Source organism: Rhinoderma darwinii, chromosome 2 (assembly GCF_050947455.1).
Source record: "Rhinoderma darwinii isolate aRhiDar2 chromosome 2, aRhiDar2.hap1, whole genome shotgun sequence".
Taxonomy (NCBI): domain Eukaryota; kingdom Metazoa; phylum Chordata; class Amphibia; order Anura; family Rhinodermatidae; genus Rhinoderma; species Rhinoderma darwinii.
Window position 1 is genome coordinate 379,586,867 of NC_134688.1, and position 25,356 is coordinate 379,612,222.

General features: G+C 41.0%; 1 protein-coding gene across 14 annotated transcripts in view; it reads left to right on the forward strand.

The window, feature by feature from the left end:
- Positions 1-25,356, forward strand: part of CASK (calcium/calmodulin dependent serine protein kinase) — a 295,974-nt gene that overhangs the window by 222,188 nt on the left and 48,430 nt on the right. For all 14 annotated transcript variants that reach the window (XM_075853921.1, XM_075853923.1, XM_075853929.1 and 11 more), the window contains 3 exons: positions 5,764-5,844; positions 22,363-22,551; positions 25,256-25,334. In XM_075853921.1, the coding sequence (XP_075710036.1) occupies positions 5,764-5,844; positions 22,363-22,551; positions 25,256-25,334 (349 nt within the window). The remainder of the gene's footprint in view (positions 1-5,763; positions 5,845-22,362; positions 22,552-25,255; positions 25,335-25,356) is intronic.

Here is a 25,356-nt window from a genome sequence, read left to right on the forward strand (position 1 = left end):
CGTTCTGGCTCTCACAACTTGGCGACAGAAAAAATCCATTATCTTTACAAAAGTAATTTTATTGTGCAAAAAGTTGTAAAACGTAAAAAGTGCTATAAATTTGGTATCGCCAGAATCGGACTGACACGCAGAATAACGTGAACATGTAATTTATAATGCGTGGTGAACGCTGTATAAAAAGAACTAAAAAAATATGCCAGAATTGCTGTTTTTTGGTCACCTTGCCTCCCAAAAAAAAAGGATAACAAGTGATCAAAAAGTCGCATGTGCCCCAAAATAGTACAAATAAAAACTACAGCTCGTCACACACAAAAAAAAACAGCCCTCATACCACTACGTCTATGAAAAAATAAAATTAGTCAAGGCACCAATAAGCCAGGAAATAAAAATATGCAGTTGTGCCGGCCCGAGGGGAACGTTTCTTCTGTTTCAAGTGGCGAATTATCAAGGCCCCTAAAATTAGGGAACCTGGAAGGGGAGGGCCCAAACATATCTGCTGGAAGTGAGGGCGCCCGTATTATACCAGGACAACACTTTCCTGCAAAATCCCCCAAACTGCAAAAGTCCAGAGTGTGGTCCAAAAGGGGACTAAGTAAAGACCATTTATTAGTGCGACACCGGCCTGTGCAGAAAGTCACAGCATAACACACATCTATGGATTATTTTATTGTTTTTTTTTTACCCCACTATACCACCTGACTATGCCCCTTATATACTCCGCCCGTCTTACATGTACCCCCACATTATAAACGGAAACACCAGTAAGACTCAAAACAAAACTACTACAAGCAAAATCCACGCTCCAAAAGCCAAATGGCGCTACCTCCCTTCTGAACCCTACAGTTTGCCCAAACAGCAGTTTACTTCCACATATATGGCATCGCCATACCCGGGAGAACCCTTTTAATAATTTTTGGGGTGTGTGTCTCCAGTGGCACAAGCTGGGCGCCACATATTGGCATATCTATTGAAAAACCATTTTCACTCTGCAACATCGCGTGCACACCAATTTCTGCCAATCACCTGTGGGGTTAATATGCTCACTACACCCCTAGGTGAATACTTTGACGGGTGTAGTTTCCAAAATGGGGTCACTTCTGGGGGGGATCCACTGTTTTAGTCCCACAGGGACTTTGCAAATGCGACATAGCGACCAGAAACCAATCCAGCAAAATCTGTACTCCAAAAGCCAAATAGCGCTCCTTCCCTTCTGAGCCCTACTCTGTGCCCAAACAGCAGTTTATGACCACATATGTGGTATTGCCGTACACAGGAGAAGTTGCTTTACAAGTGTTGGGGAGCTTTTTTTCATTTATTTGTTGAGAATATGAAACATTTTCAGCTAAAACTACGTCTTATTGAAGAAAAAGGATTTTTTTTATTTTCACTGCCCAATTCTAATAAAATCTATGAAACACCTGTGGGGTCAAAATGCTCACTACACCCCTAGATGGATTCCTCAAGGGGTGTAGTTTCGTGAATCGAGTGACTTTTGGGGAGTTTCCACTGTACTGGTACCTTAGGAGCTTTGCAAAAGTGACATGGTGTCAAGAAATCAATCCAGCAAAATCTGTGCTCCAAAAGCCAAACGGCACTCCTTCTCTTCTGATCCTTGCCGTATGCCCAAACAGCAGTTTATGACCACAAATGGGGTATTGCCGTACTCCAGAGAAGTTGCTTTACAAATGTTGGGGTTCTTTTATTCCTTTATTTGTTGAGAAAATGAGAAATGTTGAGCTAAAGCTACGTCTTATTGGAAAAAAAGGATTTTTTTTATCTTCACTGCCCAATTCTAATAAAATCTATGAAGCCCCTGTGGGTTCAAAATGCTCACTACACCCCTAGATGGATTCTTCAAGGGGTGTAGTTTCCTAAATGGAGTCACTTTTTTGGTGTTTTCACTGTTTTGGTCCCTTAGGGGCTTTGCAAATGCGACGTGGTCTCCGCAAACCATTCCTGCTAAATTTGAGCTCCAAAAGCCAAATGGCGCTCTTTCCCTTCTAAGCTCCGCCGTGTGTCCTAACAGCTGTTTATGACCACATGCAGGGTACTGTTTTACTCGGGAGAAATTGCTTTACAAAAGTAGTGGTGCATTTTCTCCTTTAGTCCTTGTGGAAATTAGAAAAAATAAGCTAAACCTACATTTTCTTTGAAAGAATTTAGATTTTCATTTTCACGGCCTACTTCCAATAATTTCTGCAAAAAACCTGCGGGGTCAAAATGCTCACTATACCCCTAGATAATTTCCTCAAGGGGTATAGTTTCCAAAATTGGGTCACTTTTGGGGGATTTCCACTGTTTTGGTGCCGCAAGAGCCTTTCAAACCCGACATGGTGCCTATAATATATTTTAATAAAAAGGAGGCCCCAAAATCCTCTAGGTGTTCCTTTGCTTCTGAGGCCTGTGCTTCAGTCAATAAGTGCACTAGGGCCACATGTGGGGTATTTTTAAAAACTGCAGAATCTGGGCAATAGATATTGAGTTGCGTTTCTCTGGTAAAACTTTCTGTGTTACAAAAAAAAATAGATGAAAAATGAATTTCTGCAAAAAAAAAAGAAATTTGAACATTTCACATCTACTTTGCCTTAATTCCTGTGAAACATCTAAAGGGTTAAGAAACTTTCTAAATGCTGTTTTGAATACTTTGAGGGGTGAAGTTTTTAAAATGGGGTGACTTATCGAGGGTTTCTAATATATAAGGCCCTAAAATCCACTTCACAACTGAACTGGCCCCTGTAAAAATAGCCTTTTGAAATTTTCTTGAAAATGTGAGAAATTGCTGCTAAAGTTCTAAGCCTTGTGATGTCATAGAAAAATAAAAGGATGTTCAAAAAACTATGCCAATCTAAAGTAGACATATGGGTGATGTTAATTAGCAACAATTTTGTGTGGTATTACTGCCTGTCTTACAAGCAGATACATATAAATTTAGAAAAATGCTAATTTTTGCAATTTTTCGCTAAATTTTGGTGTTTTTCACAATTAAATACTTAATGTATCGAGCAAATTTTGCCAGTATCATAAAGTCCAATGTGTCACGAGAAAACAATCTCAGAATCGCTTGGATAGGTAAAAGCATTCCGAAGTTATTACCACATAAAGTGAAACATGTCCGATTTGAAAAAATTGGCTGTGTCCTGAAGGCCAAAACAGGCTGTGTCTTGAAGGGGTTAATGTCTTGCCACAGCATCTCAATAGAATTCCGAAAATCCTGAAGGAGAATATCCGCCCATCAGTTGGGGACCTAAAGCTCAAGCGAAGTTGGGTTATGCAGCAGAACAATGACCTGAAGCATACAAGCAGGTCCACCTCTGGCTCAAAAGAAACAAAATTAAGGTTTCGGAGCGGCCGAGTCTTGAATTCCATTGAGATGCTGTGGCAAGACATTAAAACAGGCAGCTCATGCTTGAAAACCCTCCAATGTAGTCAAATAACTCATATCTAACAAAATGTTCCAGCTTTAACTCATCAGTCCGCAAAATGTCATCTTAAAAATCTTAGGAGTGATCTAGATGTTTTTTGACAAATGCAAGAAGAGCCTTTGGGGTTTTTGGTCAGCAGTGGTTTGCACCTTTCAACTCTCCCATGGATGCCGTTTTTGGCTATTGTGTTTCTTATTGTGGAATTGTATGTATTGATTGTGGTTCATTAGTTATTCGTCTATGTTCTTTTGTGGCCTGGATGAGTCGTCGATGCGCTCTTGGTGAAATTTTGGTAGGCCGGCAACTCCTGGATGGTTCACCACTGTTCGAAGTTTTCTCCATTTGTGGATAATGGCTCTCACTGTGGTTCGCTGGAGTCCCAGAGCCTTAGCAATGGCTTTGTAACCATTTCCAGACTGGTAGATTTCCAGTGACTGTTTCGCATATATATTTGAATCTCTTTAGAGTGAGGCATCATGTGCTGCTTTCTGAGACCTTCTAGCCTGATACACATTGCCAAGACAGATTTTATTTAAGTGATGTTTAGATTCAACAAGTCTGGCAGTAGTCATGCCTGGGTGTGGCTAATAAAATTGAACCCATTTGTAAATTTAATTTGGTTAACTAGTTTATTTTGTAGCTAAGGGGACAATTATTTTTTTCACATGGGGCCAGGTAGGGCCGAACAGCATTCGATAAATGAAATAGTTTAAAAACAGCATTTTGTGTTTTACTGGGGTCTCTGTGTAGTATTAAAAGCAGTTTTATGATCTGAAACATTCAAGTGTGACAAATATGCAAAAATATAAGAAATTGGGATGGGTCCCGAATCCCCTTATGAACGGAGTGGCAGGTCACGCATGCGCAATGATGCTCCATTCATTCTCTACGGGACTGCCGGAGATAACCGGGTGTTGTCGCCTCTCTCCAGCAGTCCCATAGAGGATGAATGGAGCGGCAGGGCGCATGTGTGACTTGCCACTCCGTTAATAAGGGCATTCGGGACCCCCATTCTCTTGATCAGTGGGGGTCCCAGCGGTGGGTAGGTGATAAGTTGTTGTGGTGGGACAACCCCTTTAATGAAGAAAAACTCTGAACTGCAAGCGTAAATTCTTAAACAGAATTTCTGGTCATCTGTCCATAAGCTGAATTTTAATTGGGCCATCCCATAATACTACTATCTGGTTAATATTACATTTTGTTTAAGATCAGAATTGATTCAATGTGATTAATGTGCCATAGTAGGAAATATCTGTAAAGCATGTGGAGTACAAATGCTTCTTTACAGCACTATATATTAAACTGGAGGTACGCATTATAAAATAAAACTTTTTTTCAAGAATATAAATTCAGTGTTTGTATTCAACGTTTTCAAATTTAAAGGGAACCTGTCATCACAAACCGCCCTTTGGTGGTTAGCGACTGTATATGTGATGACAGGTTCCCTTAAAGCATCAGCAGAGAAAGTTTGTTTATTTTGACGAGACATAAAATGTATTTCTCATAGCAAATATTATCATTGGCATTTACACCCTAATTTTTTGTGTCTTTTTAAGCATTCATTAAAAATGACATTTTAAGTTTTTTTTTCTTTTTGATACAATGTTCCATATATTTGCACAACTGAAGCTATTAAGGATAAGGGTATGTTCACACGCAGTTTCAAAATACGGAGCTGTTTTCAAGGGAAAACAGCTCCTGATTTTCAGAAATTTTTTACGCCACGTGTTTTTCGCTGCGTTTTTTACGGCTGTTTTTGGAGCTTTTTTCAATAGTCTATGGAGAACGGCTCCAAAAGCGTCCCAAGAAGTGTCCTGCACAAACGCTCCGTCAGAACAGAATGCCGTTTTCCCATTGAAATCAATGGGCAGATGTTTGGGGGCGTTCTGCTTCCGATTTTTCTGGCGTTTACGGCCCGAAAAATGTCCGAAATAGGCCGTGTGAACATACCCTTATACTTATGAGCCTTGGTGAGTCTACCTGCAAATTGTAATCATCATAATTGGAACATCCTCTTTCTGTTCGCTGGTCTTGGAATAATTAAAATTGAAACTGGCAAATATATTACACCTAATGATATTATTAATAATAATTCTTGCTCTAAGTTGCAAAATATCAAGACTAGCCAAATTTTTTGTCCAGTAGTTCCATTTGACATCGATCCGGTGGTCTGATTTTTATTTTATTTTTTAGATCCAGTATATTGTGATTTTTGTGTAGTAAGATTTAATGCCAGGGTCAAAAGTTTGCTAATGGACTACTTAAATGCTTAATAATTTCTAATAAATTTTTGGGCATTAATATGTGACACTTCTAACTCTTACTTTGCTGTCAACTGTAGGTTTTGGATGAAATATCTTGTTACCCTGAGAATAATGATGCAAAAGAGCTGAAGCGTATTCTGACACAAGCTCATTTCATGGTAAGCTGGTTTTGTACATCTAGACACAATCTTTATGCACCCTAATACGGTTATAAAAGACTGAACAACTGGGCTGGGGCTTCCTGGCGAGTCTTTGTTGCGATAATCATGGGTTACCACGACCATTTTAGCTACCTTAATTTTTCCCTATGGGGGAAGGGGGGAGTTGGGCAATAGTTTCTATTAGTAGCCAGAAATTAGGGAGTAATTGAGGTGAAGTTTCAGTGGCACTCTAACCTTACACCCACTTAACCTTGCAGCCCCCCCAATGAAGTGCCAAATAAGGGGACTGAAAAGAAAGCACCTTTTGGTTCTGTGTAAGGGTATGTGCACACACACTAATTACGTCCGTAATTGACGGACGTATTTCGGCCGCAAGTAGTGGACCGAACACAGTGCAGGGAGCCGGGCTCCTAGCATCATACTTATGTACGATGCTAGGAGTCCCTGCCTCTCCGTGGAACTACTGTCCCGTACTGAAAACATGATTACAGTATGGGACAGTTGTCCTGCAGAGAGGCAGGGACTCCTAGCATCGTATATAACTATGATGCTAGGAGCCCGGCTCCCTGCACTGTGTTCGGTCCGGTACTTGCGGCAGAAATACGTCCGTCAATTACGAACGTAATTAGTGTGTGTGCACATACCCTAAAACATAATCATTTTTTCTAATCTGTTTTTTATTTTTTTATTTATAGATTTTTATTTTCTGTTCATGATTATCGGGGCAGACATCTTGCGTTGTGCAGAGGTCGCTGCGCAGGAAGGAGAAGAGGGTAGCTGTGTCAATCACCTATTGTTAATGGTGGATATATATTCTACCATTAATTGTAATCCTGCCTGTGATAGTGAGTTGACTGCTAAGAAGTAATCTCTACAGAACAGGAAGTGTCAGACTATTGTGAGGCTCAGTGGCCAGAGTGAAAACTGCAGGCTTTTAGTATTTTTCTTTTTTCCATACTGTAGGTACTGCCATTTCTGACACATTCCCTTTTAAGGGGTGGTTGCTTAGTGGATGCCACTACTCCGTAGTATAGGTTTGTTAGGGAATCGGACTCGTGCTATCTGCCCCATTTACATTTCTAAGACCAAACTGTACACAAGACCAATATATTTCCTCTATAAAATAAATTTAGAAATGTATTTAGTTAAAAGCATCAAGCTAAAGATTACTGTGGAGATAAGGCTGCAAGATATAACATAAGATTAAGCTATAGAATCTGGGATTTTGAAGATATCTGTTACATTCATACTTGGTAGAAAACTTCTGTGCAGAACAAATATATATTGAAAACTGTCACATACAATATTCGAATAGGGTAGATCTACGAGCTAAAATCAGGAAGTTCTTCAAACTTTCTGTTTCTATGCAAAATACAGAAAATTATTTACCAGGAAAGGAAGGAAACTGTGTCTGTATGCAATGTATCTGTACATATTGGGTCAGATTTACCAGTGTATTTACGCCAGCTTTTCTGTCATAAATACACTGAAAAATCTGATGTTCAAGCCGAATGCCATATTCGTAAAGCTCGGTGGGACTTCAGAGTCTCAAAGAATACTAGTTTTACTTAGGTTCCGAGTTGTTTTGAGCCCACTCCAGATTTATGAATAGGTTGTTTGCAGGGTTTGTTTTTTTTAAATAAATTTGGCATACACTGCACTGGGGAAGACACTGGCACACAATGCTCAAGAATGAGATCTCCCACATTATATTTAAATGCATTTAATGGGGTTATCCGGGACTTTTTTTTAAATAGGCAGTAGGACAGTTGATCGAATAACCTAAACTAGCAGATACTCACACCCATAGTGCCCAACCTGCCAGCGTTCTAGCGCTGAGGTCTCATTCTCTGCCGCTCCGTTCCCTGAAACTCTTGCAGTGGTCACGTGCCGCTGCAGCTAATTGCTGGCCTTAACAGTCGCATGGCGTTCATGGCAGCATCAATGGTGAGTATCTGCTAGTTTATTATGTTGTGACATCTCCTGCCCTGCTGCCAATTTTGAAAAGTCCCGGATAACCCCTTTTCACATATTTGCACATTTACATGTTTTTATTTATCAGGGTGTAAAAAATGGTGTGGTCCTCACCAATTTCTATAAACAAACTACCTCTGATGACTAGAACAAAACACAACAGATTTTAATATGTAGTAATTTTTCCAAAAACGAAATCAAAATTCAGAAACCGGGTGGGAGAAAAAGTACGCCATTCCTACTTCCACAATCACTGAGTAATTAGCAGCCAGGGGGAAATAATGATTAAATTGTGTGCATTTAATTAGTATGTGACTATCTCTACAAAGCTTGGTTCACATGTTGTGTTCTTGTTTTTTGAGCTTTTTAACTGTCCATGCCTTTTTACAAATTGTTGCAGTTGGAGGCCAAACAGCATTCAATTCAAAACCAGATTAAGGCTGAAGCATTTAAAAAAAAAAAAAAAAACACATGCCTTTTTTTCAGATGTGGTGTTTTTTTTTTGTTTTTTTTTTACTACATTTGCGCATTTTTGTTGCTATTTCAATGTGAACCCAGTCTAAAAGTGTCAATTTTGGCAGTTTGGTGTTTTGGAGCACTCAGATGTGTATATACCTAGATCATGCCAAAAACAAAACACACCAGCCATTACTTCAGAGAAGCAATTGGAATTGGTTATAAGGCCACCTCCAAACAATTTATTTTCTACTGTGAGAAGGCTTTTTTTGTACAAATGGAGAGCCTCCAAGAGAGTGGACAGTCTTCTCAAGAGTGTGTGCGCCAGTAAATTCAGTCCGACGTCAGTCTGTTTAGTGTTCATATATTTAAAGAAAAACCCAAGACCTATTGGCCTCTGTAAGCGCATTCAATATTTATGTTCATGACCGCACCATTCTAAAAAGAATGAGTAAGTATTCCTTTCATGGAAGGTCGGTCAGGAAAAAACCTCCTCTTGCTAAAAAAAAAGAAAATGGTAGTGCTATTTACGTTTGCAAATCATCTGAACCACCACTGACGTTCTGGAACAATATCATTTGGACTGATGAGACCAAGGTTTCGATGTTTGGTCATCATGTACAGTGCCATGTTTAGCAAAAACCAAACATGGTATCGCCACAAACACCTCATACCGACTGTTGAGCACGTTGGAGAAGATGTGATGAATTTGGGCTTGTATTGCAGCCACAGGATGTGGTAAACTTGCAGTCGCTATGACAAGCACTAAATACCAGGATATTCTCTGCTCCAAAGAAACACTGCACCGGCACCGCTCCACTCCAGCAGCTTTCCACTCACAGCACAAGATTAAGGCCCCGTGCACACGACCGTAAAAATTCTTAAATTCAATTACGGACCCATTCGGTTCTATTGGCCACGGACACCTTTCCGTATCGCTACGGGACATGACCTATCTTTTGCTTTTTACGGGCTGCGCTCCCATACTTTGTATGGGAGCACGGGCCGAAAATGTGGCCACCTTTGCCGGCAATCGCGGCCCGTGATTACGTGCACGGCAGTGTGCATGAGGCCTAACTCGGTAAACTATGCAGCTCTTTTTTTGGAGGTGCACTCCAATTAAATAAAAGTCCCACAATAATTGAATAGCAAGATAAATATAAGCAGCACTCACCAATCCTTTTAAAAGTGCTTTATTTAATTCATACCAGCGTATTGCACAGGAGGACAATGATTCCTTGGCCTACGGGACCTAGAGGCCCCAAGGAAGGGTGACATGTTGTGAAACGTCCGTAGGCCAAGGAATCATTCAATATATCAGAATATTCTTATTATAAATATTAATCATGTAGCCAGCAGCTTTAACCTGGACTGAAATCCGGTGATGTAACTAGACAATGATCCCAAGCACACCAGAAAATCAACATCTGAATTGCTAAAGGAGAAAAAAATTAAGGTGTTGGAATGGCCAAGTCAAAGTCAATTGGGATATTTAGAGCACTGTGAATAAATGAATGCTTCCAAAACTCAACAAAATGAAGCAATGTTGTAGAAAAGTGGGCCAACATTTCTCCCAAAGGATGTGATTGACTGATAGACTTGTCACTATAGTTGATTCTATAGTCCTGGCCAAAAGTTTTGAGACTTGCACAAATTTTGGTTTTCACAAAGACTGAAGTACAATTATAAGCATTTCATAAGTTTTTAAACTTTTATTGACCAATACATCAAGTTTATGCAAAGACTCCAGATTTACATTGATCCTTCTTTTTCAAGACTTCTTCAATTCGCCCTGGCATGCTAGATATCCGCTTCTGGGCCAAATCCTGACTGATGGTAACCCATTCTTGCCTACTCAGTTCTTGGAGTTTTTCATAATTTCTGTGGATTGACCACAGGTTCTCGATGGGATTGAGATCTGGGGAGTTTCCTGGCCATGGAAAGCATTGTTAATCACCAAATTGCTCTTGGATCGTTGGGGAAAGTTTCTCCATTGAGGATGTTTTAGATACCATTCTTTATTTATCAAAGTGTTCTTAGGCAAAATTGTGAGTGAGTCCACTCCCTTGGATGAAGAGTAACCCCACACATGGATGGTCTCGGGATGCTTTACTGTTGGCATGACACAAGACTCATGGTAGCACTCACCTCTTCTCTGGACAATCATTCTTTCAGATGTCCCAAACAGTCTGAAGGGGGCTTCATCAGAGAAAATAACTTTACACCAGTACTCTGCAGTCCAATCCCTGTCCTTTTGGTGTTTTTCTTGGAGAGAAGTGGCTTGTTTGCTGCTCTTGGCACCAGACCAGCCTCCAAAAGCCTTCGCCTCACTGTGCATACAGATGCATTGACATCTGACTGCTGCCACACCTGAGCAATCTCTGCACTGGTGCTGAACCGATCCCATAGCTAAATCCTCTTTAGGAGACGGTCCTGGCACTTGCTGGGCTTTCTTGGGTGCCTTGAAGCCTTCTAAACAGCAATTGAACCTCTCTCCTTGAAGTTCTTCCGTTAAATGGTGATTTAGGGGCAATTTTACAAGCCGCAATGCCTTTGCTTGTAAAGCCCTTTTGATGCAAATCAATGATGACTGCACAGGTTTCCTTGGAGGTAATCATGGTTAACAGACTAAGGCCTTATTCACCCATCCATATTCGGTCCGTGATACACGGTCTGCATGTCGGCCGCATTTCCCGGACCGAACACCGTTCGGGGAGCCAGTCACGGTCGTGTGAATAAGGCCGAAGACAATGATTTCAAACACTATCCCCCTTTTAAAGCAACCAGTCTGCTCTTATAATTCAATCAGCATGACAGAGTGATATCAGCTGTCCACGTTAACACTTTCTCCTGAGCTAACGAGAAGATTACTGAAATGTTAGCAGCTCATTTTGTGGCAGGGCTGAAATGTGGTGGAAATTGTGATTTAAAGAGGTTGTCCCACAAAACACATGTATCCCCTATCCACAGTATAGGGGATACATGTGTAATCGCTGGGGGTCTGACCGCTGGGACTCCCAGCAATAAGAACAACGGGGGACCGCAAGTCCCCCAAAGTGCTCCATGGGAAGCTTGAGACATCCGGGGTCTGTGTCTGGCTTGTGTGTCCAGCAGCTCCATGGAAACTAGTGGAGCGCCGGTCATGCATTTGCATAAGCGTGACCAGCACTCCATTAATTTCTATGGAGCGGCCGGACACAGACCCCTGAAGTCCCATGCTTCTCATGGAGCACTTCGGGGGATAAGAATAATATAAATCTTTATTTATATAGCGACAACCTATACCGTAGCACTTACAATTCAGGGGGTACATTGTACAGACCATATCAGACATTACATATTGACAAAACTAATTTACAATTCAAACAAGAGGAGTGAGGAACCTGCTCGCAAGAGCTTACAATCTATATGGAAATAAGGGAGACACACAATGTAAAAAAAATGCTTGTTAAATGCAATGGTCCAGCCAACTTTTATACATAAGGGGTAGTACACCTAAAACTGCGTGAGATGGCCACCAGCCAGTATCTGTGTATGGCAGACATGAAGTGCATTAGGGTCCAAGGAGTGTGGGGGGTACTGCTGAATGAGGGGGTCAAGTTCTCATGACTAATGTAAACGGGGGCCAGGGAAGAGGGGCTAGGCAGACCTAGGACTGATCCCTGAGGAATCTCGATAGCAAGGGGAAGAGGAGAAGAAGTAGAACCAGCAAATGACACGCTGAACGAGCGGTCAGAGAGATAGGAAGAAAACCAAGAGAGAGCAGGGTCTTTAAGGCCAATAGAGTGGAGCATGTTGAGTAGGAGTTTGTGACCTACAGTGTCAAATGCTGCAGAGAGATGCCGAAGAATCAGGAGAGTATTTGCCATTAGATTTAGCCGCCGAGAGATAGTTTGAGACTTTAGTAAGGGCAGTTTCTGTGGATTGTAGACTACGGAAACCAGATTGCAAGGAGTCAAGAATTGAGTTAGCAGAGAGATAGCGGATAAGGCGAGAGTAGACCAAGCGTTCCAGGAGTTTAGAGATAAAAGGGAGATTAGAGACAGGTCCGTAGTTAGCAGCGCTGGATGGGTAAAGAGTTTTTTGGTTTTTTTTCAGAAATGAAATGGGTTTATAATGGCATATTTAAAAGAGGAAAAGATTCCAGAAGAAAGAGAGAGGTTAAATATTTTAGTCAGGTGACGAGTGACAGCCGGGGAGAGTGACTGGATGTGGTGTGAGAGGATTGGATCACTGGGGCAGGTAGTAGGATGAGGAGAGGAGCCTAGAGACTACTACTTCTATTATTGGGTCAAAGACGTGTCATAGGGAAGTATGGAGGGCGCCCACGGGCTGAGCGCCCTCCATACCCTGCAGGTGTCAGCTGTGTTTTACAGCTGACCACCCAGACTAACGTCCAGGAACAGCAATCTTTCTGTTCCAGGCCGTTTAACCCCTCAAATGCTGCAGTCAATCGTGACCGCAGCATCTGAAGCGTTGAAAAGAGGGGCGGCCCCCTCCCGCCAACTCATCAGCGTTGCCACACCGTGATCGGGGGTGCCGATGATTGTCATGGCAGCCTGGGGGCCTAATGAAGGCCCCCTGTTCTGCCTTTTGTCTGCCTCTGTTAAGCCGTGTCTCCAGCATGGCTTAACAGAAGCCTGTGAAAATGACGATATACTGCAATACATTAGTGTTGCAGTATAATGTACCAGTGATCATTAAATCTCTAGTGGGGCTAATAAATCGTGTAAAAAAAAAAAAAGTTTATTAAAGTTATTCGTAAACGTTAGACACCCCTTTTCCCATTTTTTCCTCTAAAGTAATGTAAAAAATAAAACAAATTGGAATCGCTGCATCCGTAAAAGTCTGAACTATTACAATATACCATTATTTAACTCGCTTAGTGAACACAGTAAAAAACCTAAAATATAAACTGCCAAAATCTTTTTTTTGGTCACCTTCGCTCACAAAAAAAATTGAATAAAAAGTGATCGAGGTTGTATGTACCAATAAAAACTACAGCTCATCCCGCAAAAAATAAGCCCTCATACTACTCAATCCACTGAAAAATTAAAACGTAATGGCTCTCAGAATGTGGTGAAACGAACCAATTTTTTTTAACAAGTGTTTTTTTAAAAGTAATAATATATAAAATTCCTATAGAAATTTGTTGTCACCCGTAATCGTATTGAGCCTCAGAGTAAAGTTAAGTTGTCGTTTTTACTGCACGGTGAAAGCCGTAAAAACGAGAACCAAAAAAACAATGTAGGAATCCGTTTTTTTTCCAATTTCATCCCGCAAGTAATTTTGTTTGTTTCCCAGTACATTATATGGCACTTTAAATGGTGCCATTAGAAATTACAACTCCTCCCGTAAACCATAAGCCCCCAAACTGCTCCATTGACGTAAAAATATAACCTGTATGGCTCTTGGAACGCGGGGAGTAAAAAACAAAAAAATTAAAAATAGCTCGGTCCTTAAGGGGTTAAAATAAGTGGCCCGGTCTTCAGTATTGAGATCTGTGATTTGCATCTGCACTTTAGGACTAAGGAGGGAATGAAAAGTATGAAAGAGGCATTTTGGATTATTAGATTAGATTAGAGTGTGGAGATGAGAGAAGTGAAATAGACTTGTTTGAGGCGCCGGAGGGCAGAGTTGTAAGTTCTCTGCATAAATTTGTAATGGAGAGTCAGCTGACAATTGTGATTTTTCTCCACGGATGTTCAGCACATCACGAGCACCGCTGAAGAAAGTGGGATTTAGGGGTGTGCCAGGTTTGTGGACGTCTTTGCCGGGTGGCTCCTTCATCCAAAGCATTTTTCAGAGGGTTATTGTAATGTTTGGCAGCCAGAATGGGACAGGAGAGGGAAAAGATATGGGACAATGTGGACTGTAGACTCTCTACAAGTTGCTGAGTGTTAATGGCATGTAGATTTCTGCATCTCTGACAGGTAGGCATGACCTGAGGCAGAGAATATTTCATAGTAAAGGAGGGAAAGTTGTGATCAGATTAGCGGGAAAGGAGAATTCTTAAAGTCCGAACTGAGCGTTCGGAAGAACACCTAGTCAAGCGAATGCCCGTCTTCATGTGTAGGAGAGTTAGTAAGTTGTGACAGATCTAGGGAGGAGGTTAAATATAGAAACTGGTGGGCAGATGAGATTGGGTTATCAATGGGGATGTTAAGGTCACCCATGATGGCAATTGATGTTTCAGATGATAGGAATTGTGAAAGCCAGGCAGCAAAATGATCCAGGAATTGTGGTTAGCCCAGTGGGCGGTAGACAACTGCCACTCGGAGGGAGAATGGGCGAAAGAGTTTGAGGGTGTGGACTTCAAAAGAGGTAAATGTGAGTGTCCCTCGTTCTTATCGCTGAGGGTCCTAGTGGTTGGACCCCCTTGGATAAGGGATACATGTGTTTTGTGGGACAACCCCTTTAAGTTAATTTTCATGGCAAGGAATGACTTTGCAATTATATACAATTCATCTCATCACTCTTCAGAACACTCGAGAGTTAATGCAAATTGCCACTTTAAACACTGAAGCAGCAAACTTCGTGAAAACCAAAATTTGAGCCAGTCTCCACTTTTGGCCAAGACTGTACCGGGTTTACTTTTTGAAAGAAAAAAAAATAGCTTCATATTGAAGTGTTTTGTGTTGTTTTTTTTTTTATCAGAGGTTATTTATGTGGGGGTCGTGTTTTGCCAGCAGTCCATGTGCCACTTAGCAGGCCTGTGTGTTCTGGGGTAATCGTATAAAGGACTACGTTTGATACTACAATCTCGAAGTCTCATTTGAAATGGATTCATTTCTGTAATACAATTCTAACATATGTTTGTAATTTTTTTGCAGTCTATGCCTCATTTGACACTAGGTGGTTCACATTGATGGTCTCTGCTGCTGGATTTATATACCTAATCACAGGTTTAGGATAACAATTTGCTAGCACAGGCATATTGTGTGAGCCAGATCTCCGATAAGGGAACTGCTAGAACATTTTCTTTTTGAGGAAATATACAAGGGAAATGTCTGGTGCCTGTGCCAGCCTGGATTTAAACGCCCTACAAACAATAGTTTCTATTGATTCTGCATCCTTTGGGAAACAAACATTGTTAAGTGCATGTTACCTCACTGCTCGAGAATGGATTGAAACAACGAGATATTCTAGAGCCAACAAGGCCCTGCGCTTCTCTCCGTACCATTAGCAGTTTTAATTCCAATTTTTGTTAACGTTTTGTTAGGCAGATTATTAGTGTTATTTTCAGTGTTACAAAATAAATGACTTTACTCATATTTCATCATGTCAAGGGATTAATTGTAGTTTTATTTGGTAAATGGACATTTAAAGCATTAGTACTGAACAAGAAGATGGCTAGTATCACAGTAAAGCAATTCATATAATGTCTGGTAAATGGCTGTTAACTGGAAACCCCCTGCTCTAATGACAATTGATGAGGGAAGCAAATACTGCTAAGCAGTTGGTTTAGTATGAAACGGAAGTCCACGTCTGTGTCAAGAAAGCCATTACTGGTTAATGGATATTGATTAGGTGTTTTTGGTTCTTTTTCCTTTCAATTCAAATGTAATAGCTAAAATGCAGTGCTAATACTGTACCAAGATAATGCTTCTTCCCCATGCAAATTTGGTGTTACAGGTTATTTTAAAAGGTTTCACATTGTTCTGTAAGGACTACTAAAGAACAGAACTAGCCGGGTTAAGGCCTACTATTGGGCAAACCAGCGTTCACGAAAATTGCCTTGCGTAAACATGGGGTCCCCTGACGGAAAGGTCTGATGGAACCCATGAACGGAAGCCTGATGCAGATGTGAACTCCTCCAAAGTTGCAGGGGCGTAGCTAATAGGGGCCCAACGGTCACAACTGCGATGGGGCCCCTAAGCCTGGGGGGCTCGTTGCCACACAGAGCTGACCGCGCTGGTCCCGCTTCTAACTGAATCTGCGTCTGCAGGATGCACATTCAGTTGGGTTCAATGCTGGAGCCTTGCTCCAGCATTCAGAGTGGCTCGGCACAGGCAGGGGCGATGCAGTGACGTCATCGCTCCTGTCTGCACCGGGTCAGTCACAGCACAGCACAGTGCAGAGGAGAAGGATCCTCCACCCGTCGTGGGAACGGGGATAGGTAAGTAATTGTTATTTTTCTATTAGGTACATACATATGGGGGCATTGTACTGGGTATGGGGGGGGGCTCATATGGTAGCTGTTGAGGTGGCATTATACTATCTGGGACAGCTAAGGGGGGCATTATACTGTATTGGGGCATTATACTGTATTGGACAGCTATGGGGGGCATTATAGTTTATGGGTGGGCATTATACTGTATGTGGCAGATATAGGGGGCATTAGACTGGGAAGGGCAGCTATGGGGGCATTATACTGGTGGTCAGCTTTGGGGGGGCATTATACTGTGGTGGCAGGTATGGGGAGCATTATACTATGGGGGGCATTATATTGTGTGGGGGTAGCTATGGGGGGCATTATACTGTATGGGGGTATTATACTGTGTGGTGGCATTATACTGTGGGGACAGCTATGGGGGCATTCAAGGCAGCTGAACATAGGCGTGCGCAGGGGTCTAGTGGTGGTGTTAGAGGGGGCCCAAGCTGAAGTCTTGCACCAGGGCCCATGAGCCTTTAGCTACGCCCCTGCGAAGTTGTATTCTTTTTTTGCCATATGATTTTCTTTTGTTGTCCTCAGAGATTCCTAGTCTGAGTGTTCTTACTGATTTTTATTTCTGTATTCGAGCTTTGTAATGGTTTTTGCGAGGCAATAAAGACATTATATGTTTCAAAGTGTATTAGTAACATGGGATGTGTATAGTTCTGCATATCCCAATTTTTCATCTGCTCCTCATCGGTTTTCATGGAATCCTTATGTTTTTTATACTTTTTTTATATATATTTTTTCTTCTAACAAACAATAGGAACTTGGATCAAGTTGGGAAAATATGTCAATTGAGTTCAGCTCTCTAATTGGCTTTGGTAGTCATCCAATATTTATAGTGTTATTGATCGTAAGGGAGACAAGCTACGGAGGCCGCTGAAAGATTTGCCAATTATGCCTTTCAAGCTGAATGTTTGTTCCATATCAGACGTACTAAATTCTGTACCAACACCCTTACTATGTGTTATCTGATTTAGCGTATCCTTCTGTGCCATTCATCATAGTGAGCCATGTCTAGTACATCCAGTGTTTGTATAGTATTTCTTTTACAATCTGTGTGGTATGTTAATCACTTTAATTTCCTTTTTTTCTCATAACTTTTTATTAAGAATTTTTACAATGAGAAAACAACTCCTAAACCATAAATACTCACATGTATACATAATGCTTCATTTTGTGAAATTATATTTTTAGAGCCGTAGAATAGTATTGACTTTGGATATAAATTCAGTTCTGGTTGGTGGTTTTGGGGCCCTCCAATAATACTCTGTACATCAAATTCAGAAGTGGAACCGAGAAGGCAAATAGGAACATTGGTCAAATGAGTCATAGGCCGAAATTAATGAGGTCAACTATTTCCCCCCAATATTGTGTTAATCCTAAACCGCTCCGCATGACGTGAAGCAGACCCGCTTCTGGCGTTCTGTAGGTCACACGTACTGAATCATTTTTATAGCACATTTCATAGAGTAAGATTGTGGTTTAAATACTCTCTTCATAAAGTATAGTTGCCAAAGTCTGTGTACCTCACTAAGGGACACTTTCAGCATGGCCTGTAAGATATCCACCCAACGATCTTCATTAATCTGCTGCACATCCCCCTCCTACTTTTCTTACAACTGCATTTTCCTTCAAGGGTTGGCACCTATAGTAGTGTAAGACGATTATTCCTCTTGTATTATCCCTGTGATCCACCAGTTCTACAAAAGACGAGGGTCTTGGTGGCGTCTGTTGTATCTTGAATTGTGTAAGCAATTCTAAATTGTAGTTATTAGTAAGACTACCTATGTGGTAGATCATATTACTGTTAAAGTATTTCAAAAGTTTTAAACTGTCCATCTCTAAAACAAATGCATTATTCTATTCACTACTTTTTGTTGCCAAAATTCAAAACCGGTCATTTTTTTTAATTCTGGATACATCTAATTTTGCACATTTGGTGAGCAATCCGTGTATTCCAACACCCAAACCGTTTTTCTTGACCTAAATCTATAATTTAGTAGCGCACTATAGTACTATAATTTAGTAGCGCAACGTAGGAAAAGGGCGGGGGTTAAATGTGGATTTGCCAGTTTGTAAGGCTACTAGCAGCTAGTCGCCTAGTATTTTAAACATGTCTTACCATTTGTGCGGCTGAAGACGAAAGTGTCAATTCCCCTTAACGCCTAAGATATTGTAGTTGTACCGAGAGATAGTAAAGCCAGGGGTTTGGAATAGCCAAATCCCCATCTTCCTTTTTGCCTTTGAAGCATTTCTAACTTTTAGTTAACTTTTTAAGAAACTAAAATCTCTATTGCATTTAAATGTAATTATCAAATTATAGTTCTAATGCTACATGTTGTGTATGATGCACATATCCTATATAGTGCAGCAATTTTTGCTTTTTAATATCTAAATGTATGAATCTGTAGTTTTTGGGGTTTTTCACCACTAAAGTAAGAATTTTACTTAATTTGTTACTTTTTATTTTTTAGATTTATTTTGAGATTTATATTAAATTTGATCTATTTAGCAGATCCATGCACAATCCATACTAAAGCTGGTCATACGCATGAGCGGAACGTTTTCTGAAATGGTGACTTTGACCGCTTCGGCAGATCAGGGTTTTAAACTTTTATGCGCGTAACCGATCTCTGTTAAAAAAAAAAAAACTGATCAGTCATGTTGGATTTTTTGGTTCGGTTGTCGGCTGAAACTATGCATGTACGACATGTTTGGCCAACCACGGTCGATCGTTCTCCACTTTGTGAAAATGCATTCTGTTTGTGTTTTTTTTTTACTTTAAACTACATACTGCCAGTTCAGTCTGGTATGTTGGTCTGATCATTTGTATGAATAATGCGACGTACGATTGAACCTCATTTTACACACACAGATTTCTGACCAAACAGACCAAGTGTTACAAACCTCCTTGACCAAAACAGATTTCTTCAATAACTGAAATACAGAGGAGATGGAAGGGGGTTTGATGCTGCAGCTTCACTCTGTAATCGAGACCAGGTCCCTGTGCACATCACCTTCTGGGGTTTCCGTTCATCCATTCTGCCAGAGAAACAGATGAATGAAAACCATAGCTTCAGTTTTCATTACCATTGATTTCAGTGGTAATGCTACCGTTTTTTTAACGGAAACCATAGCGTACTCAACTTACGCTATTGTTTCTGTGAGCAAAAACGAAAGCATTACGGAATGGAAACCAACTGCAACAGAATAATTTACCATTGAAATCCATGGTAATGCAAATGGAAGCTATAGTTTCGGCTTTCTGTTCCTCTGACGGAATGAATGAACGGAACTCCGACGGTGATATGAACAGGCCCTTATTCGTTGAGAAGGGACGGCTGTACACCAGGAAGATCCCTCGGTCTGCAACAAAGTCACATCCACATGAATGTGTGGGAATAAAAACTTTACCAACAGAACATTGGCCACAGTATCACATGGCCTCAGCTGGCTTGCTTTCTTCCCATAGTGCATCCTGGTGCGATCACTTACCCAAGTAAGCGGCACACGCACCTGGCCATCCATATGATGTAAAAGAAAATGTGATTCATCATAATCACCAGGCCACCTTTTTCCACTGCTCTCTGGTCCAGTTCTGATGCTCAAGTGCCCATTGTAGTTTTTTTTTTAGGGTGGACAGGAATCCGCATGGGCACTCTGACCGGTCTGCAGCTACGCAGCCAAAAACTCAAATACTGGCTCGCCTTGCTTTGACCCTTTCAAATTTTTCTAAATTATTTGTTTTTGTGTCTCCATATTTTAAGAGCCATAAGTTTTCTATTTTTCCGCCGATGCAGTTGTATGAGGGCTTTTTTTGCAGGATGACTTGTAGTTTTTATTGGTATCGTTTTGGAGAGCAAGCGACTATTTGATAACTTTTTATTCAAAAAATTTTGAAGGCAGGATGAACAGAACTGCAATTCTGGCATTGATTTATTTTTTTACGCCATTCACCATGAAGGTTAAATAATGTAATTGTTTTATAGTTGGGACGTTACGGACACGTTGATACCAAATCTGTGTAGCTTTTTACTTTTTTTCATTAAAGAGGCTCTGTCACCAGATTTTGCAACCCCTATCTGCTATTGCAGCAGATAGGCGCTGCAATGTAGATTACAGTAACGTTTTTATTTTTAAAAAACGAGCATTTTTGGCCAAGTTATGACCATTTTTGTAGTTATGCAAATGAGGCTTGCAAAAGTCCAAGTGGGTGTGTTTAAAAGTAAAAGTCCAAGTGGGCGTGTATTATGTGCGTACATCGGGGCGTTTTTAATACTTTCACTAGCTGGGCGCTCTGAAGAGAAGTATCATCCTCTTCTCTTCAGAACGCCCAGCTTCTGACAGTGCAGATCTGTGACGTCACTCACAGGTCCTGCATCGTGACGGCCACATCGGCACCAGAGGCTACAGTTGATTCTGCAGCAGCATCAGCGTTTGCAGGTAAGTCGATCTTACCTGCAAACGCTGATGCTGCTGCAGAATCAACTGTAGCCTCTGGTGCCGATGTGGCCGTCACGATGCAGGACCTGTGAGTGACGTCACAGATCTGCACTGTCAGAAGCTGGGCGTTCTGAAGAGAAGAGGATGTTACTTCTCTTCAGAGCGCCCAGCTAGTGAAAGTATTAAAAACGCCCCGATGTACGCACATAATACACGCCCACTTGGACTTTTACTTTTAAACACACCCACTTGGACTTTTGCAAGCCTCATTTGCATAACTACAAAAATGGTCATAACTTGGCCAAAAATGCTCGTTTTTTAAAAATAAAAACGTTACTGTAATCTACATTGCAGCGCCTATCTGCTGCAATAGCAGATAGGGGTTGCAAAATCTGGTGACAGAGCCTCTTTAAGTAGTTTGTAAGCGGGAAAAAGTGGGTTTTTAATTATTTTTACATGGGACTTTTATTTATTTATTACAAACGTTGTTAAACTTTTTTTATAACTTTCTAACTCAATAGGCGACTTTACTGGGCGATCTTTTGATAGCTTTTATAATACACTGCAATTGCAACGCGGGGTACCAGTGGAGTGCGTGAGAGAGCCCCCTCTCTCTAAAACCACTCAGATCCGGCGGTCGCTATTGACCGCTGCATCTGAGAGGTTAAACATGATCAGAGACCACTGCTAGAGGTCTCCAAACGACCTCCAATAGCCTTCAGGCTTCAGGAGCACCCCGCCTGATGCGGGAAAACTTCTTCTGAAGTGACTAAGTGTAAAGGCGGCGCTTCAGAAAACTACCCCATACGGCTGACTTAAAAACACTATACGACGGTCGTTGAGGGGTTAATGTTGTGGCTGATCGGTGTATTCGATGCAAAAAATGTTATTCAAAATTGAGAACTTCACCTAAAGTGAAGATTTCATTTCATTGTCACAGTATAAAAACATATAACACATTTGTTACATCTCGCTGGAAATTTAGGCTGGGTTCACACAGAGTTTTTTGCAGGAGGAAAATCTGCCTGCACGCCGATTTTCACGGCGTTTTTCGGCCGTTTGGCGCATTTTCCAACGCGGTTACCGCGTCAAAATGTGTCCAACTCTGTGTGAACTGGCCCGGAGACCACAGAATTTGAGTATTTTATTGAAATAATCATAATATCAAAACAAAATTCCCAAACATATCCAGCACACACTGCAAAAAATATGAAATTTATTATATAAATAATTAGAATACCATTTCCCCGGCTAATACCCCCTTTTTTTTAAAAATGTTTCCAAATGTCTTGCTTGGACGGCACCGTGTAATAATTACAATTACTGGGATATTTAAATTAGGTTGTGATTTCCCCCCCCCCCCCCCCACCCACCTTTTTTTTGTGGTGTTAACCCATCCTCGCTTGTAGACTTGTTATATTCAAAGATATATAAGCATATGGGAAAAATGTATGTTGATCTACTTTTCTTTTTTTTTTCAGGCCTTACTACAAACCCATGATGTGGTAGCCCATGAAGTTTACAGTGATGATGCATTAAGAGTCACACCACCTCCTACATCTCCCTATTTAAACGGAGATTCTCCCGAAAGTGCAAACGGTGACATGGACATGGAAAATGTTACACGGGTCCGTTTAGTACAGTTCCAGAAGAATACAGATGAGCCTATGGTAAGATGCTGGGAATTCTGCATATACAACTGGGCACAATCTGCTAAATAAATAACCCACCTTTTAGTTATTTTGATTTTAAGAAATATTATTGCTCTGTGATGAGAAAAATTTGATATTGCATTGTAATTATCCATTGAGTAAAAAGGTAATGGGATCCCCAAAAAAATTAAAAATTAAATCTAAGGTTTACCGTCATTTCAGATTATTATTATGTTACATGATAGATGCATTGTTATATATAAAGTCTATATTGCGCAATAGCAAACCGATTAATCTGTGCTACCTTGTTTAGTGGGAAATATAGCTTGCCGTTGATCAGATTTGCTCCCAATCCAACTAGCATTACAATGTTTTACATAATTTCAAATATAAAGTATGTAAAATTGAATGGAGGTACCGGCAATGTTTTTGACATTATTTGAAATTTCTGCTGTTTATCGCATGTTGATGGATAAATTACAAATCTGTTCCCATAGGAGTTTCAAGAATTCACGCAAGGATTAATATTTCCTGACAGCAGAATATTTGTATTAATGTTTTTTATCCTCAACCTCTGTACTATACAAAAGTAGTAAAAGGGTAGTGAACTTAGTAACAAATTTTAACCACTGCCAGGTAACCCGAATAGCACTACCAAACCCCCTTTTTAATTTCCTACAGAGGGCTGGCAGTGTACACCACCAGTATAGTTATGCTACACACCTCACCCTGTGTAGAGTGCTGTCAGGAGTTTTTAAAACTCAAACCTGCTGACAAGATTCCCTTTAACACCCCAGAAAATAACAAAACATCTTAAAGAGGCTCTGTCACCAGATTTTGCAGCCCCTATCTGCTATTGCAGCAGATCGGCGCTGCAATGTAGATTACAGTAACGTTTTTATTTTTAAAAACGAGCATTTTTGGCCAAGTTATGACCATTTTCGTATTTATGCAAATGAGGCTTGCAAAAGTACAACTGGGCGTGTTTAAAAGTAAAAGTCCAAGTGGGCGTGTATTATGTGCGTACATTGGGGCGTGTTTACAGTAAAAGTACAACTGGGCGTGTATTATGTGCGTACATCGGGGCGTGTTTACTACTTTTACTAGCTGGGCGTTGTGTATAGAAGTATCATCCACTTCTCTTCAGAACGCCCAGCTTCTGGCAGTGCAGATCTGTGACGTCACTCACAGGTCCTGCATCGTGTCGGCACCAGAGGCTACAGTTGATTCTGCAGCAGCATCAGCATTTGCAGGTAAGTAGCTACATCGACTTACCTGCAAACGCCGATGCTGCTGCAGAATCATCTGTAGCCTCTGGTGCCGACACGATGCAGGACCTGTGAGTGACGTCACAGCGTGATCTCTGGAGAACACGGCTGTGTCTGCACTGCCAGAAGCTGGGCGTTGTGAAGAGAAGTGGATGACACTTCTATACACAACGCCCAGCTAGTAAAAGTAGTAAACACGCCCCGATGTACGCACATAATACACGCCCAGTTGTACTTTTACTTTTCAACACGCCCAGTTGTACTTTTGCAAGCCTCATTTGCATAAATACGAAAATGGTCATAACTTGGCCAAAAATGCTCGTTTTTTAAAAATAAAAACGTTACTGTAATCTACATTGCAGCGCCGATCTGCTGCAATAGCAGATAGGGGCTGCAAAATCTGGTGACAGAGCCTCTTTAAGTTACTGTGCTGTACACAAGTTGCCAAACAGATACCGCCTTCTCTGAATTGTCTTCCCGCAGCTATTGGGCTATTGAGTGTTCTCTCCTGCATTTTAGCTGCTTTCTCCTGCAGTTGGACAAGAAATTCGGAGAAATTTACCTGAAAAAGAGCCGATCGCTTTTAGTATTCTGTATAGGGTTTGTAGAGTGGGCAGAGCAGCTTCAGCCAATGGCTGGACAGGAAATGGTGTCAGAACCTGTGGAGTTATGGACCTTTAGTTAACAGAGCACCATGGAAACATTCACTCTGGTCCCTCAAATGATCGAGTTAATGGCCCTGGTAAGCTAAATTACATTAGTAGGTACATTTTCTACTAATTATGAAGCTTTACCCAGTTTTACTCGGGCCTTATTCACATGATAATTTTTCATGCATATGACTGTCCGTGTTGCGTCAGTGTGGGTCCCATGTGTCATCCGTTTTTTTTTTTCTTTTCAATGTTTCTCCTCTGCAAGCACTTCACTTTTCTTCTCTGCTTTTCTTTAGCAACTGATGTGTGTAAAATGGACTGCACGTGGATGTCGTCCGTGTGCTGTCTGGTTTTTTCACGCACCCATAGACTAGAATAAGTCGGTCTGATCCACAAAAACTTACCAAAATAGGACATGAAATGAATTTCACACAACGGAAGCAAGCTCCATGGAAAAACACGGATGTGTGATTAGCCCCGATGAATTGCATTGATCAGTGTGCTGTCTGTTATTTAAACGGACAGCACATGGAGGTGAAATACGTGCATAAGGTTGGGGTAGGAGATTGGAAAACTACCTGAGGGTAAATTCACAATTTTGGGAGCAGTATCTCTTACGTACTTGCAAAGTATATAGATGATCTATCATTAGGGTTTTATCTGTTCAGATGCTTGCAGGTAGAAGTTTATGTACTAAAAATATTGATTGCTTTAAATGTCCCCTATGCATTTTGCGCGGTTTTAAAAAGTCTTGACTATTGTTTTTGTAGATTGACAACCAATACATTTTATTTTCAACAGGGAATAACGCTAAAAATGAATGAGCTGAACCACTGCATTGTTGCCAGAATTATGCATGGAGGAATGATTCACAGGCAAGGTACAGTAACTAACTTCCAGGC